The sequence below is a fragment of the Micropterus dolomieu genome, linkage group LG21 (genome assembly GCF_021292245.1).
Source record: "Micropterus dolomieu isolate WLL.071019.BEF.003 ecotype Adirondacks linkage group LG21, ASM2129224v1, whole genome shotgun sequence".
NCBI classification, from domain to species: Eukaryota; Metazoa; Chordata; class Actinopteri; order Centrarchiformes; family Centrarchidae; genus Micropterus; species Micropterus dolomieu.
The window spans coordinates 18,878,560-18,903,808 of NC_060170.1; the positions used below are offsets into that span (position 1 = coordinate 18,878,560).

General features: G+C 39.7%; 4 protein-coding genes across 12 annotated transcripts in view; 1 reads left to right on the plus strand and 3 right to left on the minus strand.

Annotated features, from left to right (window-relative positions):
- LOC123959956 (aminopeptidase O (putative)) overlaps window positions 1-25,249 on the minus strand; it is a 146,101-nt gene that overhangs the window by 97,936 nt on the left and 22,916 nt on the right. The gene's annotated exons all lie outside the window — the stretch shown is intronic.
- Window positions 1,190-7,993, minus strand: LOC123959960 (intracellular hyaluronan-binding protein 4-like). Its single transcript, XM_046034357.1, has 8 exons — window positions 7,602-7,993; window positions 6,915-7,059; window positions 6,312-6,467; window positions 6,154-6,225; window positions 5,984-6,064; window positions 2,819-2,990; window positions 2,310-2,498; window positions 1,190-1,452 (listed from the first exon to the last, which is right to left on the minus strand). Exons 1-8 carry the CDS (start codon window positions 7,828-7,830, stop codon window positions 1,387-1,389), a joined length of 1,110 nt encoding a protein of 369 aa, XP_045890313.1. The 5' UTR covers window positions 7,831-7,993; the 3' UTR covers window positions 1,190-1,386.
- Window positions 10,384-15,311, plus strand: znf367 (zinc finger protein 367). Its single transcript, XM_046034359.1, has 5 exons — window positions 10,384-10,886; window positions 11,676-11,826; window positions 12,078-12,197; window positions 12,530-12,668; window positions 12,998-15,311. The coding sequence occupies exons 1-5, from the start codon at window positions 10,608-10,610 to the stop codon at window positions 13,257-13,259; spliced, it is 951 nt and encodes a 316-aa protein (XP_045890315.1). The 5' UTR covers window positions 10,384-10,607; the 3' UTR covers window positions 13,260-15,311.
- Window positions 15,314-19,791, minus strand: slc35d2 (solute carrier family 35 member D2). Its single transcript, XM_046034358.1, has 12 exons — window positions 19,512-19,791; window positions 19,331-19,364; window positions 19,159-19,245; window positions 18,988-19,055; window positions 18,837-18,908; window positions 18,572-18,640; window positions 18,381-18,483; window positions 17,792-17,884; window positions 17,626-17,693; window positions 17,435-17,513; window positions 15,929-16,011; window positions 15,314-15,606 (listed from the first exon to the last, which is right to left on the minus strand). The coding sequence occupies exons 1-12, from the start codon at window positions 19,637-19,639 to the stop codon at window positions 15,480-15,482; spliced, it is 1,011 nt and encodes a 336-aa protein (XP_045890314.1). The 5' UTR covers window positions 19,640-19,791; the 3' UTR covers window positions 15,314-15,479.

A 25,249-nucleotide genomic window follows, 5' to 3' on the forward strand; every position in this document is an offset into this window, starting at 1 on the left:
TTTACGTCTCTTCATTGTTGTTTCAGCCTCGTGCCAAAATGGAAGAAATTCATTATTTTCCTCAAAATTCTACAAACAATACCCCATAATGACAAGTGTGAAAGTGTTTGAAATCTTTGCAAATTTATTAAAAATAAAATACACAAAAAGCACATGTACAGAAGTAGTCAGTCTTTGCTCAATACTTTGCTGAAAGCACATTTGGCACCAATTACAGCTTAGCCTTTTGAGCATGATGCTACAAGCTCGACACCCATTTTTGGGCAGTTTCTCCCATTATTCTTTGCAGGACCTCTCAACCTCCATCAGGTTGGATGGGAAGCGTTGCTGCACATTTTCAGATCTCTCGATGTTTAATCGAGTTCAAGTCTGAGCTCAGGCTGGGCCACTCAAGGACATTCAGAGTTGTCATCTAGTTACTCCTTTATCTTGGCTGTGTGCTTAGGGTCTTAGTCCTGTTGGAATATGAACCTTTGCCCAAGTCTGAGGTCCAGAGCAGGTTTGTGTTAAGGATGTCTCTGTACATTTCTGCGTTCATCTTTCCCTCGATCCTAACTAGTTTCCCAGTTCCTGCCACTGAAAAACATCCCCACAGCACAATACCCCCACCACCATGCTTCACTGTAGGAATGGTATTGGCCAAGTAATGAGCAGTGCCTGGTTTCCTCTACACATGAAGCTTGCCATTCATTTCTGCCTTTGACAGGTTTGTTTCTACTGTTCTGATTGGCTAGCACGCATCACTGTAATTGGATGTTAGCTTTGAGTGCAGCAAATCCTGACTGTTGTGATTGGCTAGTAGCCTACACAGACTGATTAAGATGTTGTACTAAAAAAAAAAACATTTATATTCATATGTAATCTTTATATTTTACAGAGGAAGTGCAACTCAACCCAAACTTCCTTCATGTTGTCATTATGGGGTATTTGTAGAGTTGAAGAAAATCAATTTCATCCATTTTGTAATAAGGCTGCAACATAAAATGTGGAAAAAGTGAAGCACTGAATACTTTTTGGCATGCACGATACAAAAAAAAAAAAATATACGTTTACCTAGTATCGGTTAGTTGTGCCGATTACAGTTGCATTATTGCCTACAAATGCAAAAACAGGTCCATGCATCTCACATTTGCTACTCGTTTTGTTAAAATTTTCCTGCTTGTATGCAAAACAAACTACAGCTCCAAGATAAACTTGCAAAAGCATTTATTTTCCAGGAGTCAAAATGCAGAATAGTGCCTTCAGTGCAGTAGAACAAAATAAACCAAGTACAATAAAACCCCAAATCTTTACAGCAGAAACATTTTTTTTTTATTTTTTATTATTTAGCAAGTGTCAAGTGCAACCAATATTCCCCACAGGAAGTAAACAAAGTAGTAAATTCAGTTATCTTCCTGCTGATAGTGCTGGGAAGTCTTCTGGGTCATCTGGGTTAGGAGCCAGCTCATCCTCCTGGTGGGAGGAGACATTACAAAACACTGCTTAATCATGTTGCACACAACTCAAAGATCTGTAATATTCTGGTTGATTACAGTATATTTGGGATTGTAGTTTATAGTAATGACATAGGTTTTCCAGTGTAGAACGTCTCCTTGAACCAAGATGGCGCTGCGCATAGCTGCCTCGGCGTTAGATGCGCTCAGTTCTGTTTTTTTAACCTCGGCACAAAAACAGCTTCTTCACGTCTGCAGCTAGCCTCATTAACAAGGCCCGGGCCCCCCCCACACTTCCCCCTTTTCAAATACTACAAATGTCTGCACGTGTAAATACCATTTCATATCGTTATTCTATATTTTGTCAATAAAATAAATATGTACACAATATACTTCCGTTGCAATGTGTCTGCACAACACAAACCGAGTAATGCACCTGTAAATATCTAAGACGTTCTTTTGCAAATACTTCTAAAAAAAAAAATTTAAAGAAAATTGGAAAAGACAGATGTTAATGATAAAAGAATAGAGAAATACATTTCTTCATTTACGTCAACATTTTTTTTTTATATATATATATATATATATATATATATATACAAAGCAAATTCCTCGTACGTGTAAAAACTACTTGGCAATAAAGCACTTAGCTTCTTCTTGAAGAAACAAATGCAATCCCTTCAGAACACAAGCCAAGGCTCAAATGCAGACATCAAGTGAACCTCTATCCATAAGTGGAGGAGTTGACATTTCTTTTAACTCTGAAAGCACATTCTCGCATACTAATTTTAGAACTCCATATACTTCCACTGGGGTAGCCTACATTTTGTGTCCCTACATCAATTTGCATTAATCTTGGCTAAGTCAAGAACTTACCCTCTCCACTATGGGTTTGGCTCTCTCTGGGCGACTTGCCGGACCACCTCGTGCTCCCCTTCCCCGACCCCCACGACTGGGGCGTCCAAGACTCCCGAAGTTGATGTCCAGAAGGGAGGTGATGTCATTCACAGACCTACGAAGGAAGTGGCCATCATCCTCCATGTCCTCCACAGACTCTTTGAGGTTCTGAAGATTAGAGGCAAACGGCATATATAGTCTGATTGACAGTTACATCATCTCCACAGATCTAAAGTCTGGCCAGGAGAAAACGCTTCCCAAAAGCCTGGGCTGAAATTCTTAGATCATTAGGTGCCCATCACAGTACAGACAACCACCCTTTGCCTAGTTCACACATTTCTGAAGGACTTCCGTCTGTAATTTACAGTGAAACATCACTACATGATAAAGCACTCTGCAAGCTCTTAATGCCAGCTCACAGCTCTACTTTCAGCCGGGCTTTGTTGTTTTCTTGGGAACAGACTCCATGAAGGGCTTCACTTGCTCACCTCCAGGTGCTTTGACTGGTGGATGACCTTTGCTTTGGAGGGAATCTTGTTCTCTGCTTTGCGGATATTAAACTCTGCCTTGGGTCGACTCATCTCTTGCATGGCCTTCCACTCGTCCAGGGTCATCTCCATGGCAACCTGGACCACCATCTCTCCATCCTCCTCCGTTGCTCTGATCATAATTGGGAACAAACTACAGTGGTCATTCCACTTTTAAGTTTGAAGATGTCAGAATAAAATATTTTTTTTTTTTTTTTTTAAATGTCAATCTAGTGTGACACTGCCAAATAACGACATTGTTCGGTTCTTTGTCATGATAAAGCAAAAAAGAAATTCAATTTCACTAGTATATTTGGCTAGGGGATGTATTCAATGTATCATCGCAAAAGAAAAGGTAAAATCCAGTTTGAAACCTTGTTAGAACCAGAATTTAAAAAAATTAACAAAAAATAAAAAACCCACACCCCAGCAGCGGTGTTATTTTCCATTAGGGGCTTTCATACTGCATTATTTTCAAGAAGTATTACTAGCTCTAGTATCAGTAGTAGTATAATAGCTCTATGAAAAGTATGTAGCTGGAAAGGGGGTCAGATTTGATCCACCTCTGAGCTAGCAACTTTGGTAGTAACAGAGCTAGAACAATGAGGTGCGACACTGGGAGAATTTCAAATCTGAAGACCACTTTGTTCTTCTGATTAGCTGCAAACTGTTCAATGTCAACAGCAATTTTGGGATATACTGCATATGATGCACAGCAACTTTGCTTGGGTTTATAGGATGGTATAAATGTGCACATTAGCAAAAGAAACTAAATACTTTGGTTACCCGCCATTGTTTTGCAAGCAAGGCCTACATGCGGTGCATTTGCTCTACGTCACACAAGACGCCAATGCTGTTGTGTTACACATCAGTCTTTCTGTCTATCTATAGTCATGCCTCTGCTTCTGGAAAGCCGGATTGCTGTGTTAAAGCACTCCGGGTTGTGGGATTATGCTGCAAACTTATGATCAGTATCAATGAGCGAATCAGACATATTGGCGGATATTCTTTCTGCGTTTATTGCGGGATCTCTGTATAAAAATGGCCTTTTAACAGGAACCTGCTTTTCTTTAACAAATTTGAGTTTTTATCAACTGTGGCAGTCAGCTAGGCAGGGATGCCCTTATACGGTCTCTATACGGGCTCATTATCTGGTCCAGGCCCTCCATCCACCCACTCACTCAGTCTGTCTCAGTAATTCGACCTCTGCTCATAGCGCTTTCTTCAGGGCTGACACGGCACTAAAATTAAGTGTGGCAGTAGGTCTGGCTGTACGAAATAACTCCGCTCAGGGTGTGCTTGTTCTGGTGTGACTGAAGTTAGTTAGGTGGCTTTACTGGTTGCTAGTGTCGCCAATTCGAGTCCAGCGTGGACTGGTAGCTGGAGAGTTGTGCATTTCAGACGCATGTGTGTATAAACACAATAGAGTGAGAAAATGTTAAACAGTTAGTGGTTACTTTAAAGCTCTGTCCATCAGGAAACTCCATAAAATTATCAATTTTCACCAAAATCAGAGAATAAAGTTAATTGTTTTTGTACAATAATCAGTGAGGCCCCAAGCAGGTCTGGTACCTACACCAGCCCCTAGAAAGACTCTACTCTGACTGTATACCGTTTTTCCAACTTAATTCTTGTCCCATTTGTGGTCTAATAAACAGCAAAGTCAGCAAATTCAGAGTTTCCCCAAGATAAGTTAACAGATGAAAATTAAAAGTTTAATATTTCTGAGGATCTATCGACAGAAATGCAATATAAGATCCATACCCGTTTCCAGTGGTGTGTAAAGACATGATAAACCATTGTTTTTATTACCTTAGAATGAATCATTTATATCTACATAACCGCGGGCACCCACTTCCATGGACGTCACCACGTTGCATAGTCATGTTTCTACAGTAGCTGAAAACAGATAAACAGCGCTACAGAGCGCGTTCCATCACTACATTCAGGCAGTGCAGACACTCATCACAATGTCGAATATGTACGTTAGAAGTAGTAATAATAATAATAATAATAATAATAATAATAATAATAATAATCATCTGTAGGGGTCGGCAAATAAGTTTTGCATCAGAGCAGTACTTTCAACCATTACATGGTGGATGAGAATTTAAGCCATAATATTGACTTGCATCAACATGTTGTTCAGTTAGCTCGTATGTCAGTAAGGCGCAGGACTTGTAACTGAGGGTTGAATGTTTGATCCCATGTTGGGACAACCCCCCCCCCTTCAACAAATGGATTCTGTAGTGAATGTTTCTCAGATCACGGCATGTGCTGCACTGTTATTGTTTAGGTGTTTGATCCTCATCCATCAACCTATCGAAGCTTTACTCTGGCCACTTCTTTAAGTTTGCTTTTAACATAATACCTTATCTAATGTAAAAAAATTAAAAAATGTGCGCGACACAAAAGGCAATTTATTATTTTGGCTGGTAAAAAAAAAATAAAAATAAAATGTTTGGCTGGTGGATTTTGTCCATCTACCAGCCACCTTGCCAGGTGAGCCAAAAAGTTAATTTCCACCCCTTTAAGTTAAAGCTGTCAGATGCCATTGACCACACAGACTAAGATGCAAACTACAGTACTGGGTGTATAAAGAGAACTTAACAGCTGGGCCGAGTTCACTGCCGACAAAACGCAGCAACGAGCAGTTTTAACTGTAAGTCATGCAAAACTGCTCTAGTGCAGTGCGAGATTAAAAATATAGAGCTGGAAGTTAGTTAAAGGGAACCTATTATGCTATTGTCTAATCAACAATTACTTGGGCAGAAGAGGGGCTAGATCAATCCTAAAAAGGCAATTAATTTTCATAAGTGTCACTTTCACTCAAGTTCAGACAAGCCACTCTTGACTGATTTATATGCCACTGAACCAGGTGACGTAAATGCTCTGTATTTGTATAGCGCCTTTCTAGTCTTTTCAACCACTCAAAGCGCTTTTACACTACATCTGCATTCACACACATTCATACACTGGTGGAACAATTCGGGGTTTAGTATCTTGCCCAAGGACACTTCAACATGTAGCCTGGAGGAGCATACCTTCACATTAACGGGCAACCCGCTCTACCCCCTGAGCCACAGTTGCCCCACATGTAGAAAGATGCTTGTGTGTGTTACTCACCGATTCTGAGTGTCTTCCTCCACAGGTATTTGGGGTTCCTCAGATTTGACTGGAGCATCAGATGCAATTTCCATTAATTCACTTCACAAAAAAAATGGACAGAAAAAAGTAGTCCATATTAAGCCCAAGTGTAAAAGTTGTCATTTTTGTGTTAATCAAAATTCACTTACCTTGCAGCTTCTTCAACACTGCCCCAGTTCCAGGGTCCTCTGCCTCCCCTCTTTTCCTCAGGAGAGATGCCTCTGCAATGAATGTCGTCAATACACCATTATTAGAGAAACAACATAAGCATTTTAAACTGGACTCCTGCATTAACAAAAAGGCTTACGTTCCATTGTGGCGATCATACTCTCTCTTGCCCCTCAGGTTGAAGGTGTCAGAATTCATTGTGTATCCTCCTCCACCGCCGCCACCTCTTCTTCCTCCTCTCCTACCTCTGCTCCCCCCTCCGCCCCTGTAGTTGGAGTCTGCATTATAGGAAGGCCTAGGGACCAATCAAATTAAAATACAGTTTATTGCTCCAATAGCTCCTACATTTCAAATCCAGCTGATGGGAGTATTGCAGTAGACATTGGTCTTATGAGAAAAAGATAGGTGATATTAATTAGTGACAATTACAGTGGTAAATGCTAAAATGTCACTTAACATTACCATTCATAAGTTACTGTTCATACTAGACCACGCCAGACTACCCAAGTGTCTTTAATATAGCAATGGTGTGTTTTAATTATTTTGTCATTGCATTTTAAGAAGAACTATGTAGCATTGCTTCTTTCAAAAGTTGCAGTCTCATTTTAAATAACCTTAATATAAATTCACTTTCTGCACAAAAAAAAAAGAGAAGTCAGAGCAAAACAGAGCATGTGCAGACTTAATTATTATGCAGAGTTGAGTTTCAGCCTTTAGCCCTAACATGTATGAGAACACATACTTAGAGATGGAAAACTCCTGGGGGTACTCCCCTTGGTTGGCTCTACGCTCCCCAAAGGCAGCCCTCTTTTGGACCCTCTGGGCCTCTTCTCTGCCATCTCCACTCTCGGTCACTGGTCCAGGACGAGCCTGCTGCTGCTTATGAACTGAACAGAGAAAGAAAGGTAGTGAGATATTCAAATTGTGCTGTATCACTACCCCAAAACTGCCCTTTTTGGAACCACTCATCTATAAAACCCACTTATTACAGTCTGTGATACCACAAAAAAAAGTGATGGCTTGATATTTCAATCTTCCATTACTCCAAAAATCTGATTTAAAAACCAAACAAACAAAAAAAAAACAAACAAAAACAGTATCAATCTCCTTACATTCTTTCAAACCTCCATCCTACAAAAAGAAGAGAACTGGTCTGATAAGAAAACAAACAGTCCAGTACCCCCCCACCCCACCGGAAAAAAAATAAAGTTTGCATTTGACTGCAATGAGAATGTAATTCTCGCCTGCCCTCCCTGACAGCATGTACATGTGCTCAGCAGCCTCGCTGACCTTGCACCATCAGCAGCTGACAAAGCCTCATCATGCTGGCCACTCTTGGCTGGACTATCCGGTCTAGAAATACTAGCAGCTGCCAGAATAGTTTGTATTTCGGGTGTGTAACGTTAATGCACCCAAGCGGTTAGCTTGCCTGGAACCGGCACTTGACCGTCCGACGCAACGGGGAGGCGTCTGTCCTTCTGGGATTCCTTCTGGCCAGGTTTTTTCTGCTTGCCTTTCTTCGCACAGTCTTCCTTCTTCTTCTTCTTCTTTTCCTTTTCCGTTTCCACTTCGTTGATCAAGTCGAACGGGTCCGCCTCGTCATCCAGAAGATCACCGAACCTGTTCGCCACAACGCAGCCGTAGGCGTCCGGCAGCATTTTAGCCTGTGTATGAGGGGGAAAAGGGCCGACTTCAAAGGCTGATTCGCTTCTTCAAGATGAACACATGTCTTGCAAAAATCAAACAGCAAAACGACCGAAAAGAGCTGCCAACAGTGTGTTACTTTGGTGCCCTAGTGAACATCCAACAGATGCCCACAGCAGTTTGTCGATACTTTTAAATGGTTGCACGTGTGGAGACAAGCGACACCACGCCCCTGTGCTCATCAATAGGCTATTCACTAATCAATATTCATTGCGTAGACTTGGCTCAAGTGCCCTGCCAATGTTGGTGGATTATTCTCTGCTTAGTCAGGTCGTCCTGCCCAAACTGACACAGGGACTCAAGTCAAAGGGGATTGTATTTATTCAATAAAATAAAATATAAAAACTAGCCTGGGCAAATAAATATAGTATAATATTCAACGATTAAACACTTCCAGTTTGTAGTTAAGTTAAATAAATGACACCAGCAAATTTCAAGCTAAAGTAAGATCTTGATAATTTATTTTCTTCTGAAAAAGAGTTTAACCCTAATTATTAAAGAACACTAAAGTTATTCATTGAAAAATACTATACCGTTAGGAAGCATTTATACTGAGTGCCAAAAAACGCTGTTCGGTTACATTATGAGGGGACAAGTGATTTTTTGCAGGAGCTCACATTTTCTCAGAGGAGGTTTCAATTAACGTTAAGGGTAACATAGCTAAGGTTAGGTATGAATATTTTAATGTAACTGCTAGTTAACAGTTAGTAAGCAAGATTACTATTTCAGTCTGACAAGTTAAACACCAGCCTCTAGTATTTCGGTGTGACAATAAAATCTAATAATTAACCAAGACAACCCAACGTTGGTTTTAGTACACACAAATGAATACAGCTGTATAGTTATTTACACAATATGTAATGTAAATCATCAGATTTCCATATGCCTATGGAACAGCTTGCATTAAATTGTGCAGAGCTATAAACTCCAAAATTATTCATGAACTGCCTATATCTATCTATATACTGTTCAGACATAACATAATGTCTGCTCATGGACCATTACTTAAATGACCATCCAACTGATAAAATAACCTTATGAATGTACAGTAATACTCAGATCTGTTCTAGCAATAAAATGAGAACAACGTACCCTCTAACTTCACACCAGCAGGATGAGTCAGGATATATTTTATGTAATGAAGATACAGCTTCATCTAGTGGTCAGAGTAGAAAGTACATATCTGTGGGGTGAACCTATGATCTTAATGTACAAGGTATGTTAGAGGAGTCCCTTTATTTTACTGTTTTACTATCAGCCTACACATGTCAGGAAATACTACAAAGAGTGCATAAAGATGAGGTCTTATAGGTATTTTCAATTACACTTGCATAGACAGCCAGTTACAATGTAAATTATCACAGTTATGAAAAAAATATATCCACATTTAATTCTTGAAAATATTTTGGGGGGTTTGTTACAAATTGTCAACAATGTTTGCTACAAGACAGAGTAGTAGCATGACATTAAAATGTGGAAAGCAAAAATGGATTGTTGATCATCAAAAATAGCACTAGCTACATTTAAATCCAGGACTATAGTGTGTATAACTATAACCTGGATGGTTGATAATAGGAAATGGGACAACTTTATGAAGAAAAAAAGAAAGGCTTTGGTTGCACCACATTGAATAACTGGAATAACAACTCATGAGATACTATGACTGCATACTTTTTCATTTAATTTCACTTATTTATATGGGCATATTTTCTGAACTGTTACCCCTACATTAAAATGAAACTCACTTGGATGTAATATCTTAAACAATGCCAGTGCACCAAAAATAGCAATCAATGGCCTCAGTCTTGATGTTCTGATTTCCAGCACTTGATTGTGTGAAGATCAAAGATCATCACTGTATAAAAAAAAACGTGTAGACAACTTTACTTTGCTAGAATGCAACATATTTTGAAAAACAGCCTACTGCTTTGGTGGATTTTTTCATGTCTTTTTTCCTAAATTATACAAATGTAACACAAACAAAATTTCAAAAAAACTTTAGTTTCTATTTCTTCCTGTATCACACAGTACATCCTTTGTTCAAGCATTTCCGTACTAAAATGATTACGTAACTTTGGCGCCTCTGGGCCACCGTTTATTTTCCCTTTAAATGTAATAACATAAACAGACTCCTCAGCGCGGGAAAGAGCCATCTGCTCCTCGGCAATGTAAAATTAACCGCCCTCCACTCTGATTGGCTCCCTGGAGGCCGGACGTGCGCGCCGCTCATCTTCACCAGCCAATCATGAAGTCAGGGTGCAGGAGCGCGCGTCAGTGTTTAAATCTCATTGGATAAAAACGTCTCGACCAATCATTGCACACAGAGCGCTGTCTGTTCCTCCTATTGGCCTACGGGCTTGCTTGTTGGCTTTATGTGGCGGCTGCCATTGGTTACATCTGACATGTGATCGGATCCCTGCAGCCGATTGGTCAGTCAACTGCTCAGGCGCGATTTTGCAACGCGGGACAACGCTCCTGTAGGCGCACACAGGTCAGTTCAGACGACTGCGACAAGAAGGAAAGTTACCGTCATCTTCACATCTGACTGCGGATACTTTGTAGCGAAGAACGGATCTGAGATTTTTTTTCTATTCCTCTTTGGAAATGATGGACATATTCACTCCAGATTGAAAAGGCGCACTATTTATTAATTGCTTATTGATTGTTAAAATCAATTAGAGTTAGAACTTTCACAGTTTTTGCGACTTACACCAGAAATCTGACACACATAATGGCAGATAACAAGCACCCGCACGTTATTTTCTGCAACGACTCGCCAAAAAGAGTTTTGGTGTCCGTCATCAAGACCACCCCGATTAAACCCAGGAAAGCGGAGGCCCTGACGCCGACAAGCCCCGGTTTCAGCGACTTCATGGTCTACCCGTGGAAGTGGGGAGAGAACGCCCACAATGTGACTCTGAGCCCGGGGTCAGTGAGCGGGGCTTCGTCACCTACCGGGACCCAGACGGCCAGGGAAGCGGACACGGCTCCTTCACCTGATCAGATCAGGGTAGGTCCAGGTTATTGTTATGTTCCTGAATACATCTGTGTGGTATGGAAGATGTTGGACTGCCTGAGTGGTATTTAAAGGCTATATATATTCTCCTTGCAGCCTATAGTTTCATGCTGTTGACAACGTTATAATAGACAACAACAACATAGCAACACTTTAAATATGTTTAACTACTCGTAATAACGTCAGCTTTGGGAAGAAAAGAGTACATGTGTATGATATTGATATGATTTAAAGGCACAAACTCTCCCGAAATTACACGTTACATCAGATCAATACATTTTAGGGGTTAACTGTTAATTTCTTACAATGGGGCAACTTAAACTGTTGAACTTTTGTTTGAATTCTGCCTTAATATAGTCAAGATGGAGAGTCATTTAAAAAAACGCCCGCGCATTAGGGTGTGACACGGTGGATTTTAAACCCCGGTTACTTCCTGATTCTGGAGCAGCTGCTCATACATGACGTTTAGTCGCGCGCCAAAAATGGGACCGGATGTGAATGAATTATAATGGACAAACGTGCGTCCTGCTACAATGTAACACGTGAGCACAGCTAAGGAAATTATAATTATGATGTTGCATTGTAGGAAAAACAAAATAAACTACTGTGTGCTGATTTCTTTATAATATTAAATACAGGTGCATATATGAATGCAAAAGTAGTATAAAAGTATGAACATATTTTTGCGCCAGATCTGCCTGCTCTGCACCTGTTCAACAGGAAAAGTAGTACTTAAGCTGTTACTTTAGTTTATGTAAAAATCCTCTGTTTTCTTGTCATCAGGATGGTATCCGCAGAGGGCGTCCACGGGCGGACACTGTCCGAGAGCTCATAAGCGAGGGGGAGACTTCGTCCAGCCGTATTCGCTGCAACATCTGCAACCGAGTGTTTCCCAGAGAGAAGTCTCTTCAGGCTCACAAGAGAACACACACAGGTGAGAGCGATAAGGAGGCGGGTGCAGTGAATTCTAAAAAATAAAAACATTACAATGTCTCGGCTTATTGTTAAAAAGGCAGGTGCCTGGAGAAAAGATGGTCGTACTGTAGTTCCACAATGCCCTTTCCTTTTAGTGTTCACATTATATTGATACATATTACATACATACACATACATTGTGTAATAAGGACTGAATTGTAAAACAATGCCAATGCTGTTGCCTGAACAATTTCCCTATTTCCCCCCAAGGAGAGAGGCCCTATCTGTGTGATTACCCAAACTGTGGAAAGGCATTTGTCCAGAGCGGTCAGCTGAAGACGCACCAGCGGCTGCACACTGGGGAAAAACCCTTTGTCTGCTCGGAGAAAGGTGGGTCTGAAATGTGTATTTATGAAATGAACGGATTAAAGTGATGTTCTGCCAAACAACAACGTTTTGTGACCATAAATGTTTTAGGCACTTTAGGTACTTTCCAACGGCATGAAATATGCTTCCGTTAGTGTGACCAACTGGAGCCTGTACTGCAACTGGCTAAGTTTTATTTGAAGCATTGGAAAGTACCTGAAAAACACAAGACTTGACAGTCTAAGTTTCTGTTATAAATGAGCTGAAAATCATTACCATTACCAAATTACCAGGATATTGTGCTTAACAACAAGATTACGATTATTATTTTACTGATAGTGTTGCTTTCTCTGCAGGATGTGGCAATCGCTTCACACATGCCAACCGTCATTGTCCCAAGCATCCTTTCTCCCGTCTGAAGAGAGAGGAACCAAAGGAGGGCCTGGGGAAGGCCCAGTCTGTGGACAACAAGGCTGTGGCAGAGTGGCTCGCAAAGTAAGTAGTGAATAGACAGTATGGCACATACTAGCTTCTAATTAGCAAGGGAGTTTGGCCTTGCCATTGTTTTTGCTCATGGTGGGAATTGTTGGGTCTCTGTAAATAATATTACAAAGTATACAGTCCACCAGCTCTATATGTAAAGTGCAGTGAGATAACTTCTGTCATGAATGTAAATAAAATTTAATTGAACTAGCGCTCTCAACAGGTGTACTGAGCAAAAATGACCTGTTTTGCGTGAGGACCACCTTATAAAGCATGCATAGTAGAAACTGCTTTTAATGTCAATTTCTGCTGTATGTTAATATACTCCTCTGTCCTCGCAGGTACTGGCAAACCCGAGAGCAACGTGCCCCTACAACCACCAAGGTTAAGTCACAGGGCAAGGCAAGGGAAGAGGACCAGGAGCAGCAGGATCCTATGGAATTCCTCCAGTCCGATGAAGAGAAAGGGGAAGAGGAAGAGGCCGCAGAGGAGGAGAAGGGCAGCCAGGGAGGAGGAGCCGCCAAGCGCCGCCTCCAGGAGCAGCGAGAGCGTCTCCACGGGGCTCTGGCACTCATTGAGCTGGCCAACAACCTGTCTGCCTGAACACCCACCCTCCTCCCTGCCCCCTCATACCTCCATTCCCAATCCGCCTTCCTGTAGTATGTGCTGTAGCTAGAAACTGCTCATAAATGCAGATCAACGACTAGTTTAGTTATTCTATCAAGTTGTGAAGCAAAACTTTGAGAAAGAGCTTAATTGGCCTGAGACCACGCCGCACAGCATCATCCACCCCCCCCCCACACACACACACACACACACAACACACACACACACACACACACACACACACAGCACCAGGAAGGCACAAGCTAAAGCACCTTATTCAGCTTCCATTTTATCCTTTTAGGCTGCTATAATTGTAGATTTGACAATATGAAGAATGTCTTTCTTTCTTTCTGTCTTCTAAAGGCAAAGAAAGAGTACTTGTTGTGTTTTAAGTTGTTTTGTTTGCACTTTGATGGTAACGAGTTTTTTAAGTATGTTGTGAGTGTAACAGAGTGTGTATGACTGATTTGACTGTATATATGGATTAAGCTCAGATGGACAGAATGATACAGGGTGTGGTCAGATATAGGAAGTGTTAATTGTCAGGTGGCCTCATCATGCTCCCAGGTTTCATCTCCACCACTGTGTGCACAATTTCCCTGCCACTAATGAAAGTTGTGGTGGTAGAAATGGACTGAGAAAGGTTCAGATAGTTATCGCCCCAGCCATACAGCACACTTCAAACAGTGTGCACAGGTTGGACGAAAGCAGACAAAACACGTCAGGGGAGCTGGATCAGTCTGACATGTAACATGGTCATTTTTAATATGCGAACGAGAGGTGATCATTGCAAGCCTAATCCAGAGGTCTGCTTAAGCACAAGACTTTTAAACTATCTAGCTTCACCACTGGTCTCATACTATACACATAATCGTACTGCATGACATTACCAGAGGCGCGCAGGAAAAGCTAACTATACTGCCTTCTGGATTTAGTTAAGTATTATAGCTAACTAATATTCTACATATTTAAAAAGGTCCAGAGTACTTAACAGCCGTTTTCCTCATAAATACAAGAAAAGTGTGTAAAACCTGCAGGCCTAAAGTTGTTTCAACCATACAGGAGATTTTTTGTATTAATTATTATAATTATTTTTTTAACAATGGATAACGTCAGTCAGCTTTTATATTAAAAGATGGCAGACCAGTTATGATAAAGGCATAGTATAGTGTGTGGTGCATCATCTCATTTGAAAGGTTAAATTATCAGTTATTTATGAAATTTTTTTTTGCCTTCTGGCTCACATTTTGTTGAACTGGTTGATATCACATCACTTCACATCATTTGATGTGTGAAGAGAAATCTTCCAGCATCAACACAATTAAAATCAATTTAGAATATGTCACATACATTTAGACATAACAGTGATTCATTTTGATCAAGCACTTACATTCTCTATTAAGTCTTGGATTAAGCTTGCAATGCACTGAAGGTAAAATATTGTCATACATGTCCAGGAAAATGGCACCTGTTTTTTTTTCTCTCCCATAAACAGATCTGTGTAGTGCTGGGTGTTTTTTCTTTCTTTTTTTTTTCTTTCAATAGCAACACTACATCCTTCAACACTGTATGAAATGCCCTGCCTTTAGTTGCTTTGGGGAAACCTGCACCAACAACCTATCTCTGTCACTCTGGCTGTGATTTTTGAATCTGTTTGATCTACAAATTATCCTTGTGGATTTACAGCGAAACTGGAAGGCAAGTTAATTGTTGATAATCAAAAACACCAAATGATTTATTGTACCCAATTATAGTATATTTTGAAGCAATTCTAACCCTTAGTCTATTTTGAGGTTTGAGAAGAATATGGCATTTAATATATACACATTGTATTTGTTAGAATATTAAGTGTGCACAATTTGTGGTGCACTTTGACACTGAATTTTAGTTTCCCCCTCTGCTAACACCCCCCAACAGTTTTCACTTTTGTGACATGTATAGAGTGATCCTGCTTGCTTGGTAGACATTTTATTTCAGTAAGATTTATCTGACAGGTTGTCCACACTATTATGTAACTGTTGGTTTTCAATAAACATTCACTGAACCTGACCCAGGATTTCTGTGCATTTATTGTCACTTTATTAAGTCATGATGAATAGATAGCACCAGTAATTCATTGATTTTATTTTGAATATAAAAATAAAAGCAAAAAAGCAGTTTTATGCTCCAATATGGAGTAGAACAATGCCACCAAGTGGTGAATGTTATAATGTGCATTTAGTTGTCAGGGTACTTCCCTGTTGAATCTTCTGTAATGTGAACCTTAAGCTCTTGCGCTCCTGCATTGCTTCCAAACGATTTGTTGTTAAAGGTGAGATATGAGTACACTAGTCCACCTGACATACTGCAAAGCAAAGGATAAAAGCAATGAATTGTTAGGAAAATATTAATATATAACATTTGACTTGTATTCGTTGCTATTTATCTATATGGAAATTTTTGCTTGTGCATCCTCATTTTGCTCTGGATTGTAATTTGGCTTGGAAATGGAATTTAACATAATGCTGCTCTTATAAAACAAGAAATGTATGCATATTATGTTCGGTCTACTGTTTTGACTAAACTCTGTAGTTAGTTACAGTTCATAACATTTAACAAAATATGTTGTTAAGCAAATACAAAAACAGAATAAAAATAAAACTGGAATGGAAAAAATAAATTCTTACCAAATGCTGAGACCTAAGAAGTTAGTCCAAGAGAAAAGATAGTCTCCGCCCACAAAGATCCCAATATAGGCTACTGCAACATTCTTAAGAAAATTTGAAATATTCATTCAAGTTAATGATGATCTTGTTAGCAGAAATGGGAAGGATTAAAAATGTGAAAACACATACAGTAGTTACCTCCACCAAGGAGGCTGTTTTCAGTTCTGTGTGGTTTACCATCTGTTACTTAGCTGAACATCTCGAAAGTTACACAAATAACTAGTTTTTAGTGCAGATTTAGATGGTGTAGGTATGGATTCACGAAATGTTCAAAGAATTCCTAAAGAGGTCATATTATGCTTTTTGGCTTTTCCCTCCCCTTTGAGTTATATATCTTTTTGTGCATGTAATAGGTTTGCAAAGTGAAAAAGCCCAAAAAGCCCAAAATCCACCCCAACGGGAGTTCCCATCTCCCACAGAAATCACTGCTCTGCACTACCTGAAAACAGATCGTTTGTAGTCCAGACGCTTCCCTTTGATCCCTGTGATGACACAGCAAAATGCGCATCATAATGCTTGCAAAGCAGCTAGTCAGACACGCCCTCAAAAACACTGGCGGAAAAACACTCTGAGCTGCAGCACACAGTGACAAGACATCCGCCTGCTGCTTCTCCTCTCCCTTCCAAACACTAGCTTCCCTCCAGGCAGTTAATGGACATAATTACAGTTACTGTGATGTAGAGACAGAGCTCAGTTAAAACTTTATGGATGAAAGATACATTTGTTACAGATTAATAACTCACCACTCTAAAACACTTGCTCCAGTCCATGTTGCTAAGCTGGTAAGAGGAACATATACAGCTGAACCAAAGCTGTGTTTACCGGCTTCTCACTGACAGGCCCTACTCTGCTTCTGATTGGCTAGTATTTGATTAGATTAGATTCAACTTTATTGTTATTGAGCATGTCACTGGTACAAAGCAACAATATGCAGATAGCAGCTAACCAGAAGTGCTAAGCAGTAATTATAAGTATTTAGTAATTGTAAAAATAAGTAGTCCTTAACAAGGTACTACGCATGTGCAACTCCCAACAAAGATCATGTAGAGGTGAGATGTATCACTCCATAGCTAAAACGAAGCATTGAACTAACAGGGTGAAACGAGGAGCTGCAGCAATGTGCAGTTCAAAAAGTTTTTTGAAAATTAAACCATGTAAACCTGTTCTGGTACAACCCCTAAATAAGATTTTCAACCTGAAAATGAGCATAATATGACCTCTTTAACATTGCATGATTTGAATATGTTCACGGTTTTATGCTTGTTCAGAACTAGGTGCAGTGTGATGTACAATCCAGATCCACATGCAAGTTAGAATAATTTCTATTATAAAAAGGGGACCTATTATGCTTTTCAGTACACCAGGAGCTTAAAGAGACAGAAGCATCTACTGCTTGTTCAAGACAGAGGCTGAAATGAGGGCCTGCATCTGTGCTTTGTAGTCTAAAACTAGTCAATGTGTTCTTACCTTTATTGCTCCCACTACTGTAGTAGTAAGTGCTGAGTTATAATAGCTGCACAGGACTATGGAATACATCAGCACAAACCTGAAAAAAAAAAACTCTCTTAAAAACTGGGAAGGCTGAAGCAGTACTGTAAGAGCTATGAAAGTATGAGTGTAAGTGTAGGTGTGACAGTAATTGAGTTCTAGTGACATACCCCATGACACAGGACATCAGGAAACAAAAGATAAATTTGACTTCAACCCAGTCCTCAAATGTGACCGCCTGTGGATCAAAACATCGAAGGTGGTCAGGCAGGAAAAACATATTTTGGGGCACAAACACCCAGAAAGAATTCACTGGATCGGAGTGACTGTAAGTACCTCGTGTAAATCTCCAGTAAACACACTTGCCAAGAGAGTGGGGATGACAATGATTAATGCATTGTAATATAATACACCATACTTCCCAAGGCCCTTAACATAAAAAAAGAGGAATATATTAGATATAATGTGACAAAGAATAACAAAACACAGATTGTTTGTGGAGATGCTTGTGTAACAAACAGCAAGCCTAATTCTTCACATTTTATTTAAAGTAATTATCAAAAAATTGTCAATTTTAAAATGTATGGTTGAGAGAGAAAATCCAGTTGTTGTTTTGCTATATTTTTGTATGTACGGTGTTATCCTGGTGTGATCACCTTTTCTTGACACCTTATAACTTTATAATTTCCAATTTTCTTAGGCCATTCCTGATACTATACTATGCATAAAATATTAATGTTTACCTGGTGACAACATATAAGCTGGTAGGAAATGTCCACACACATTGTGTCCCAGCCAAGGTCTTAAATGTACAATACAATTCAATCAAATGAAGCAGTTAACCACACCTACACAGGCATTTAACTGCTCTGACACTACCAATCAAATACAGTGCAAATTGTACAGAATGCACAGTGAATGTTACCTCAGTGCCAAGTTTCGTCTTGGTGTACACGCCGCTGGCAGCAGTGAAGGCATCATTGAGCAGGATGAAAGTATAGCCCTCCACATCGAAAGCCAGGTCAGAACTAGAGGGGTGGAAAAGATGAAAGTGTTTTGTCTGCACTTGCTTCAGTTCTTAAGCAAGATATAAATATTTATTTAACCCCTCCCTACCTTGCAGCAACCATGGCACCTAGGACTATGGCCACAACACTGTAAACAAGGTGTTTAGGAAATGTTTTTCTGAAAAAGGAGCACAACATTCAAATCAAATACTCTTTTTTTTTTTCTCTGTTTAATTCTACTGATAAACTGAATATTAATCTGTCATAACATACAGTACTTTCAGAGCAGTTCTGTCATGATGTCAATTGTAATGTATAAAGTGCCTCAAAGCTCTAAAAGCATAATAAAAATCTGAGATTTGTCTTAGGCCTACCTCAGTATATATATTTCCAAGATCATTGTCATCAATATGGTGAATTTCCGTAATACTGTAAACATGGGTAAACTGTAAAAGACAATATGTTATTAAGCAAGACCACATGAATAATCATGTTGAAATTTGACAACAGCCAAACAGCTTAAACCTGAGTTTCTTCGTGCTTGCCAGTCCTGTTAAATGGTTCCCAACATACAGCAAAGGAAGAGGAAAAATCTGTCAAGGAAATAAAGCAGTACAATTTTTTGGAAAATAGAATACAATTAAATTAAAATGAATGATGACGATGTGTTTTATTTGAAAAATGAGAAAAGCTTACTTTAAAGAAAATCCATCTGTCACAATCTTGAAACTGGACTGTTTTGCTCATTTTGGCAGCAGAAAGTACAACTAGAGTGGTGATCATCTGAAAGGACCAAATTGACCATGAAATGAATGCGTGTGTGCGTGCGCACGCGCGCATGACTGACAAACACACAGGGACAACTTACCTGGCCAATTCCCAGACACATATAGGAAGGAAACCTGCAAAGACCAACACATAAACAGTAGAATAAGTGTTGTTCCATGATGACTCAATTTGTAATATTATAAGCGTGCTATGTGTGTGAGCTTTCTCCACTGACTCTATAAATGAAGGACTTGGAGAAGGCGCGACAAAGCGCCACATACCTGAAGCTAGTCAGTACGGTTTTATTCACCACCGTAATAAGAAACGAACTGCCGGCGTAAAACACAGCAGAGAAGAACTTGAGCTGCCCGGAGTGTTCAGCGTTTTCTTGACAGGCTTTGGCAGACATCGTCAGATACTTTAAAGACACCTAGTACAGTTTACAAGTGGTTCTTGTTCTAAGGCGAAGTAATTCCTGGTTTAGTAGCAGGATCTACCGGAGAGAACCAGGCTGAGGAAAAGTGGGCGGACGTCACCACTACAGTCATTCGTATACAGGAAGTCACGTGACAAACTTTCAACAGCACAATTGGAAAACGTTTCAATTTGTTAGCAAACTTTATTTAAAAAAGTTTCTAATGACAACTGAAGCCAGGCTCTCTGCCTTTCCCATCTTCTCTGGTTCATTTTAAATCTTTATTTTAAACAATTGAAAGTAACTTTCTTGATTTATGTAAAATACTGGTTCCTGTGTAAGACATCAATTGTTAATTTGCATGTCATGAGTTACATTAGACGCTGTATTCCAATTAATAATGTTTCAGTGACCATACACAATCATAAATTGTGTGGCCTAACTTGTAATGTGTGTAAGACACAAGAACAGTTTCTGTCCATAGGCCATCACTCTGATGAACAGTTAACATCAGTGACATAGTGTCAGGCACAATCTGACACTACATATATATATATATATTTATAGTTGACATAAACACAGTTGTTTTTAAGATGTACATCACTGTGATATATAAACGTTAGCTGCTGTAGATGCTATGTACTGACATGCTGTATACATGCGTAAATATTTTTATATACAGTCAATGGTAAATATCCACCTGTGTCATGTATATGAAGCATACTGTTACTTAATCATTTCATATTTTTTCCAGCATATTTACACTCTGCACCCTAGCACAATTGTTTTCTTGTTTACAAATTACAGAAACAATCTATTGTATTCACTGTATGTTTTTGTCCATTGTTCTATTGTTTATTTGTGTATATACTTTTATATATATTATTTTCTTCCCCTTACTTGTGTATGGGGCTTGCATACTGTAGTAGCTAAATGTTTATGTTTACCTTTGCCTCCAGCTTGGTTTTCCTTGTTTTATTGTAGCTGTATTTCTATTTCTGTGTAAGTACATTGCCTCTGACTATGGTACATTTTCACAGGTAGCATTTGATTGACTGTTTCAAATATTCTTACAACGTAATTTTCCATGATTTTCAAGTGGCCTTTTATTGTGGCCAGCCTAAGGCACACCTTTGCGATACCCATGCTGTCTGATCAGCATCTTGATATGCCACACTTGTGAGGTGGATGGTGCTCCCTAACTCAGATTTGTGAACAATATTTGAGAGATATAGGTATTTTGTATACATAGAGAAAGTCTTAGATCTTTGAGTTGTTGAGTGTTGCATTTATTGTTGTGAGACTAGACAGAACGGACCCAGACGCAACGCTCAGAGGGAAGGAGGTTTATTGAGGGTTTACAGAGGGGGCTAGGGAAGAGGTGATCGAGGAGAGGTGGACGCCGGAGGACGTGGACACGGAGGACCGAGGAGCAGGCGAGGCGAAGGCGCCGTGGAGGAAGCCCGAGAGGAGAGGACTGGAGGACGAGGGTGAATGAACCTGGGAGGGAAAGCAGAGAGACAGAGTTAACACGAGGAACAATCGGGGACTGGAAAACAGAGATCACTTAAACCAGAGCTTGAGAGGTTGGAACCAGGTTGGGAGCAACGACGATCAAGCGAAGCTGGTGTGGAGAACCGGGGTTGAAATACTTGCTGAGATGAGGTTGATTACTGGCAGGTGTGGCAGACTGGGGAGGTTGCTGACGAGGTGCAGGTGCGGGTTGTTGGCTGGGCTCAGGAGCGGAGGGAGGCAGGCAGAGCAAAACAATGGGAGGAATAAAGCGAAAAAAAAAGGAAACCAGGACACTCACCGTCAGCCGGGCTGTCCCCACAACATTTATAATGTTGTTCAGTTTATATACCCAAAGTGTTTTATCCTCTTTAATTTATCAAGCCTGCTTCCAGTTAATGGTTTAATAAAATAACATAAAATGAATATAAAATAATTCAAACATTCATTTTCCACATAGGCAAGTTAAATGTGTTTTATATAAAGCACACAATGTGGTAATACAATGACGAAGGCTATTTATGTGGAATGCATTTTTGCAGAATTTCAGGAGGTATTCAGAGCATTTGTTTAGTAAAAGTAGCTACAGTACCACATTATGCAAATGCTCTGTATTACTGTGTTTGTAGTCATGGTGGTGTTAGGTGCAAATAAAAAACTGTTGGGTAGTTTAAATTCATTACATTAGTCAGTTTTATGTTTGTATGCAAAAACTTTAAAATATAATTTAATGCATCTGTCAGGTAATTGTTTTCCGTTGATGTAAAATGTTGTACAAAGTACCTTAAAATAGTCAAAGATGTGATGTATGATATGTGGCTTACAAGACTGTGAAATCTCTCTTAGTTGTTGCAGAGATGTTTGCCTTTGATTAAGTGTATGTCTTAGCAATGAACTATGTACAAGAGGGACCTGTATATGTTTTTTTTGCGTTTCGTTCTCAAGTTAATATGGTATAAATGTATCACAGTGATGAGACATGACAACCACCCCCAAAAACATCAAAACTAAGTAGCCTAAATGTACATCATATAGCATTGTGGACAAAGTGTGTTTTCCGATTTGCACGTTAAGCACACATGCCATACAAGAGTTCTTGTAATCTACAACAACAACAACAACAACAGAAAGTATTACCATATAGTATACACATTTCCGTGTATTTTGGCATTAAGAGCACATTTCTGCTCAGCTTTAGACTGAAGAGCTGTCTGATAGTTATGTCAAGTTAAACACTGTCAGACTAAAAGTAGTCACGCTTCAGTAGGCAAGAAGGCAAAGCACTTTCTGTAGAACTGTGTGCTGGAGTTTCCCATAATCATTAATCAAGCCAATTTTCCTATGTGTGGGCTGATTATTATTAATCTGTTTTGAGGAATTTATAGAATCAAGTGCCACAACAAGGCTTGGTTTGAGTTTCTGGAAATGCTGCTTTAGTTGTATTATTCTTGTTTCCTGCATATTACAACACCCTCACACACACCCATCCATCATCCTGCCCTGACAGTACTGAAACCACTTGTGTTCATACCCCATGCTACTACAAGTTTAATTAGGCACAAATCTGTTTTTGTTTCCGGTTTAAATAAACAGATGTTGTTAAATGTTTGCCATGGGGTGTCTCCCTTTTGTTGCGGTGACTTGAGCCAGGTCATAACAAACGATATCTGAAAGGGAAGATAAGATTTACCAAAGCAAGCAGGATCATGTACAATTTTGGAGCCAGTTTCCGGGGTGAAACTCTGTAAGGAGGAAGTGCCATATGCAGAATATAATGCTACTTTTCAAAAGCATGTGGCGTTGCCTTATAGTAACAAGTACATTATCAGATAAACATTTGCTATTTTTCACAGTTCCACAGTTTATGAACACACTCACTTTGGCAAACCTAAGCAATCTGCAGGGAAGGCATTTAGAATAAAAAGTTGTAAGAAATCGTTAGGGTTGAACAGTGCATTCCTTTGAACATCAGTTTCCATTTCTAATGATATCTGTATTTTCTATTTGCTGTTTTTGTATATGCACATAATAGTTCTATTTTTACTTTTACTTTATCTTTGTTCGGCTTTGTTGTCCTTGTTTTTGGCTGTACGTCTATCTTCCTGTAAATTATTCTTGGATTCTTGGTGTGTAAGTAAGTGCAATGAGAGCAACTTATATCCAGAGTAAAGTACATACATACAGCTGATTCTGATCAGTCTTCCACTAGAGAGTGCTATTGCATCAGAAGAGTTTACACTGTAAGCGAAAACATCTTGAACTGATAGTAGAAGGGTAACCACAACCAAAACTTTCTCCTTCAGCTTGTGCAGGACAAAGGTGCACAACATCCACAATGGTAATTTGTACACAGAAAATTACGTTACGAGAATATTTTAAACTGAATCAAATGCTATGTGTTGTGGTGTACAATATATGTGCATTTGACGCATAACAATTTTAAATAGCACTGTAGCAGCAGGACAGAGGGTCAGTGACCTCCTAAGGGGAGAGCAGTGATTGGTGGTTATGTAGGGACTGAACCCTTCTATAGAATTTGACCTCTGACCCCTTGTTTTGTTACCTCAGAATAGTACTGTACCCTTCTATGGGTTGGAGCTTTATTTTGCAGACTCAAACCCTTCTATGGTACCTAACAGATACCTAATCATATCCTATATAAGCTATGTTTGATGTACAGAGAGACAGAGTGGCCATCGGGCTGGGTCACTCTCCAAGCTGCTGCAGAGCTTGTAATTGATGCTGAACTCCTTGATGTAATAAACTTTTATGATCAAGAACAGTGTCAAGCGGATTTCTTCTCAACACATCATCGCAGCATTATTGTTCGGACACCACAGAAATTGACACCCCCAGATTGGACCGTGTTGTGCCTGAATTCATCGTTCCATCACAGGGCTCCGTCGAGCTGACTCCCGCTCCAGAAGCTAGCATATATGGTGAGTTTTCTCATAAACTGTGGGTGCTGGTAAGTTCGTGTGTCTGTGTGTGCGTTAAAGGGTACCCCGGTTCGATCCCGTGTGAGTGCTTGCGGGTGGATGTGTGAGAAGACTCCGTTCTAAATTTTGTGTGCGTTGTGGACAACGCAATAAGGGGTGTGTGTGAATGTAATGAAGACAGATAGATAGATATAAAAGGAAGAAAAAGGAATAGCCTAGGAGTAACGGAAAGTGAGCTTTCATAACTTTGCAAAAATTAAGAATATGGGCCCTCAGATTCTTATGTCATGTGGGATGGAAACTACTGTCGCGTGAAACTAGGCTTTAAGGAATAAGTAAATTGGATTAAGGGAAAAAGAGAGAGTGTAACCCTGGCCAGGGTCATTCGGCTTGAAGAAAATTAATAAGGATAAGGAATAAGGTAATATAAGGATTAGGACGCCGCAGATCTGGACAAAAGCCCTTGAAAGCGATCTTAGATGGGCCGCAAATCCTGGAAAGGCACTAGGTGAATTTTCGGGTCCATTCAAAGGAACTGGGAGCTTGTAGAAGAAAAATTTAATTGAAAGTTACCTCTCGATACATGTGTTGACGAACTATGTCCGAAGTGGCCTCTCATTAAATATCTACAAACTCGAGGTAGCACAAATTTAGGAAGGAAAATAATAAAGGAAAATAATAAAGGAAAAAGGTGCGGCGGAAGCATGCTTTATAAATAGTGTGAAGGAATGCATTCTTGTTGACTGGATAGCTACCATGTGTGTGTGAGAAATAGGAGAAGCCTAGTGTGTGTGTATGGAGAGCTGCCCCTGCTGTGTCTCGGCTGTGTATGAGAGGCTATGCAGAGGATAATAAGGCGAGGATTAAGGAAGAAAACATATATGAATAATAGAATAAATAAATAAAGAAGGGAGAAAACTTAATTTCCTGCATTCTGGTGAAAGTTTCTGCACTAGTTTATGGTGGAAGTGTTTTATTTATGTAAGAGGAAACACAACATTCAGGTAGCATGTGACAATATATAAATATATACATATAACAGTATATAAGTCAGTGCAGCTCTCAGTCATTCTGTGCTGCTTTTGGATCTGTTTCTCCTGTGGATTTCATAATCAGCAGTTTGTTATTCTTAGCCTAAGTTACTTTTTTGGGA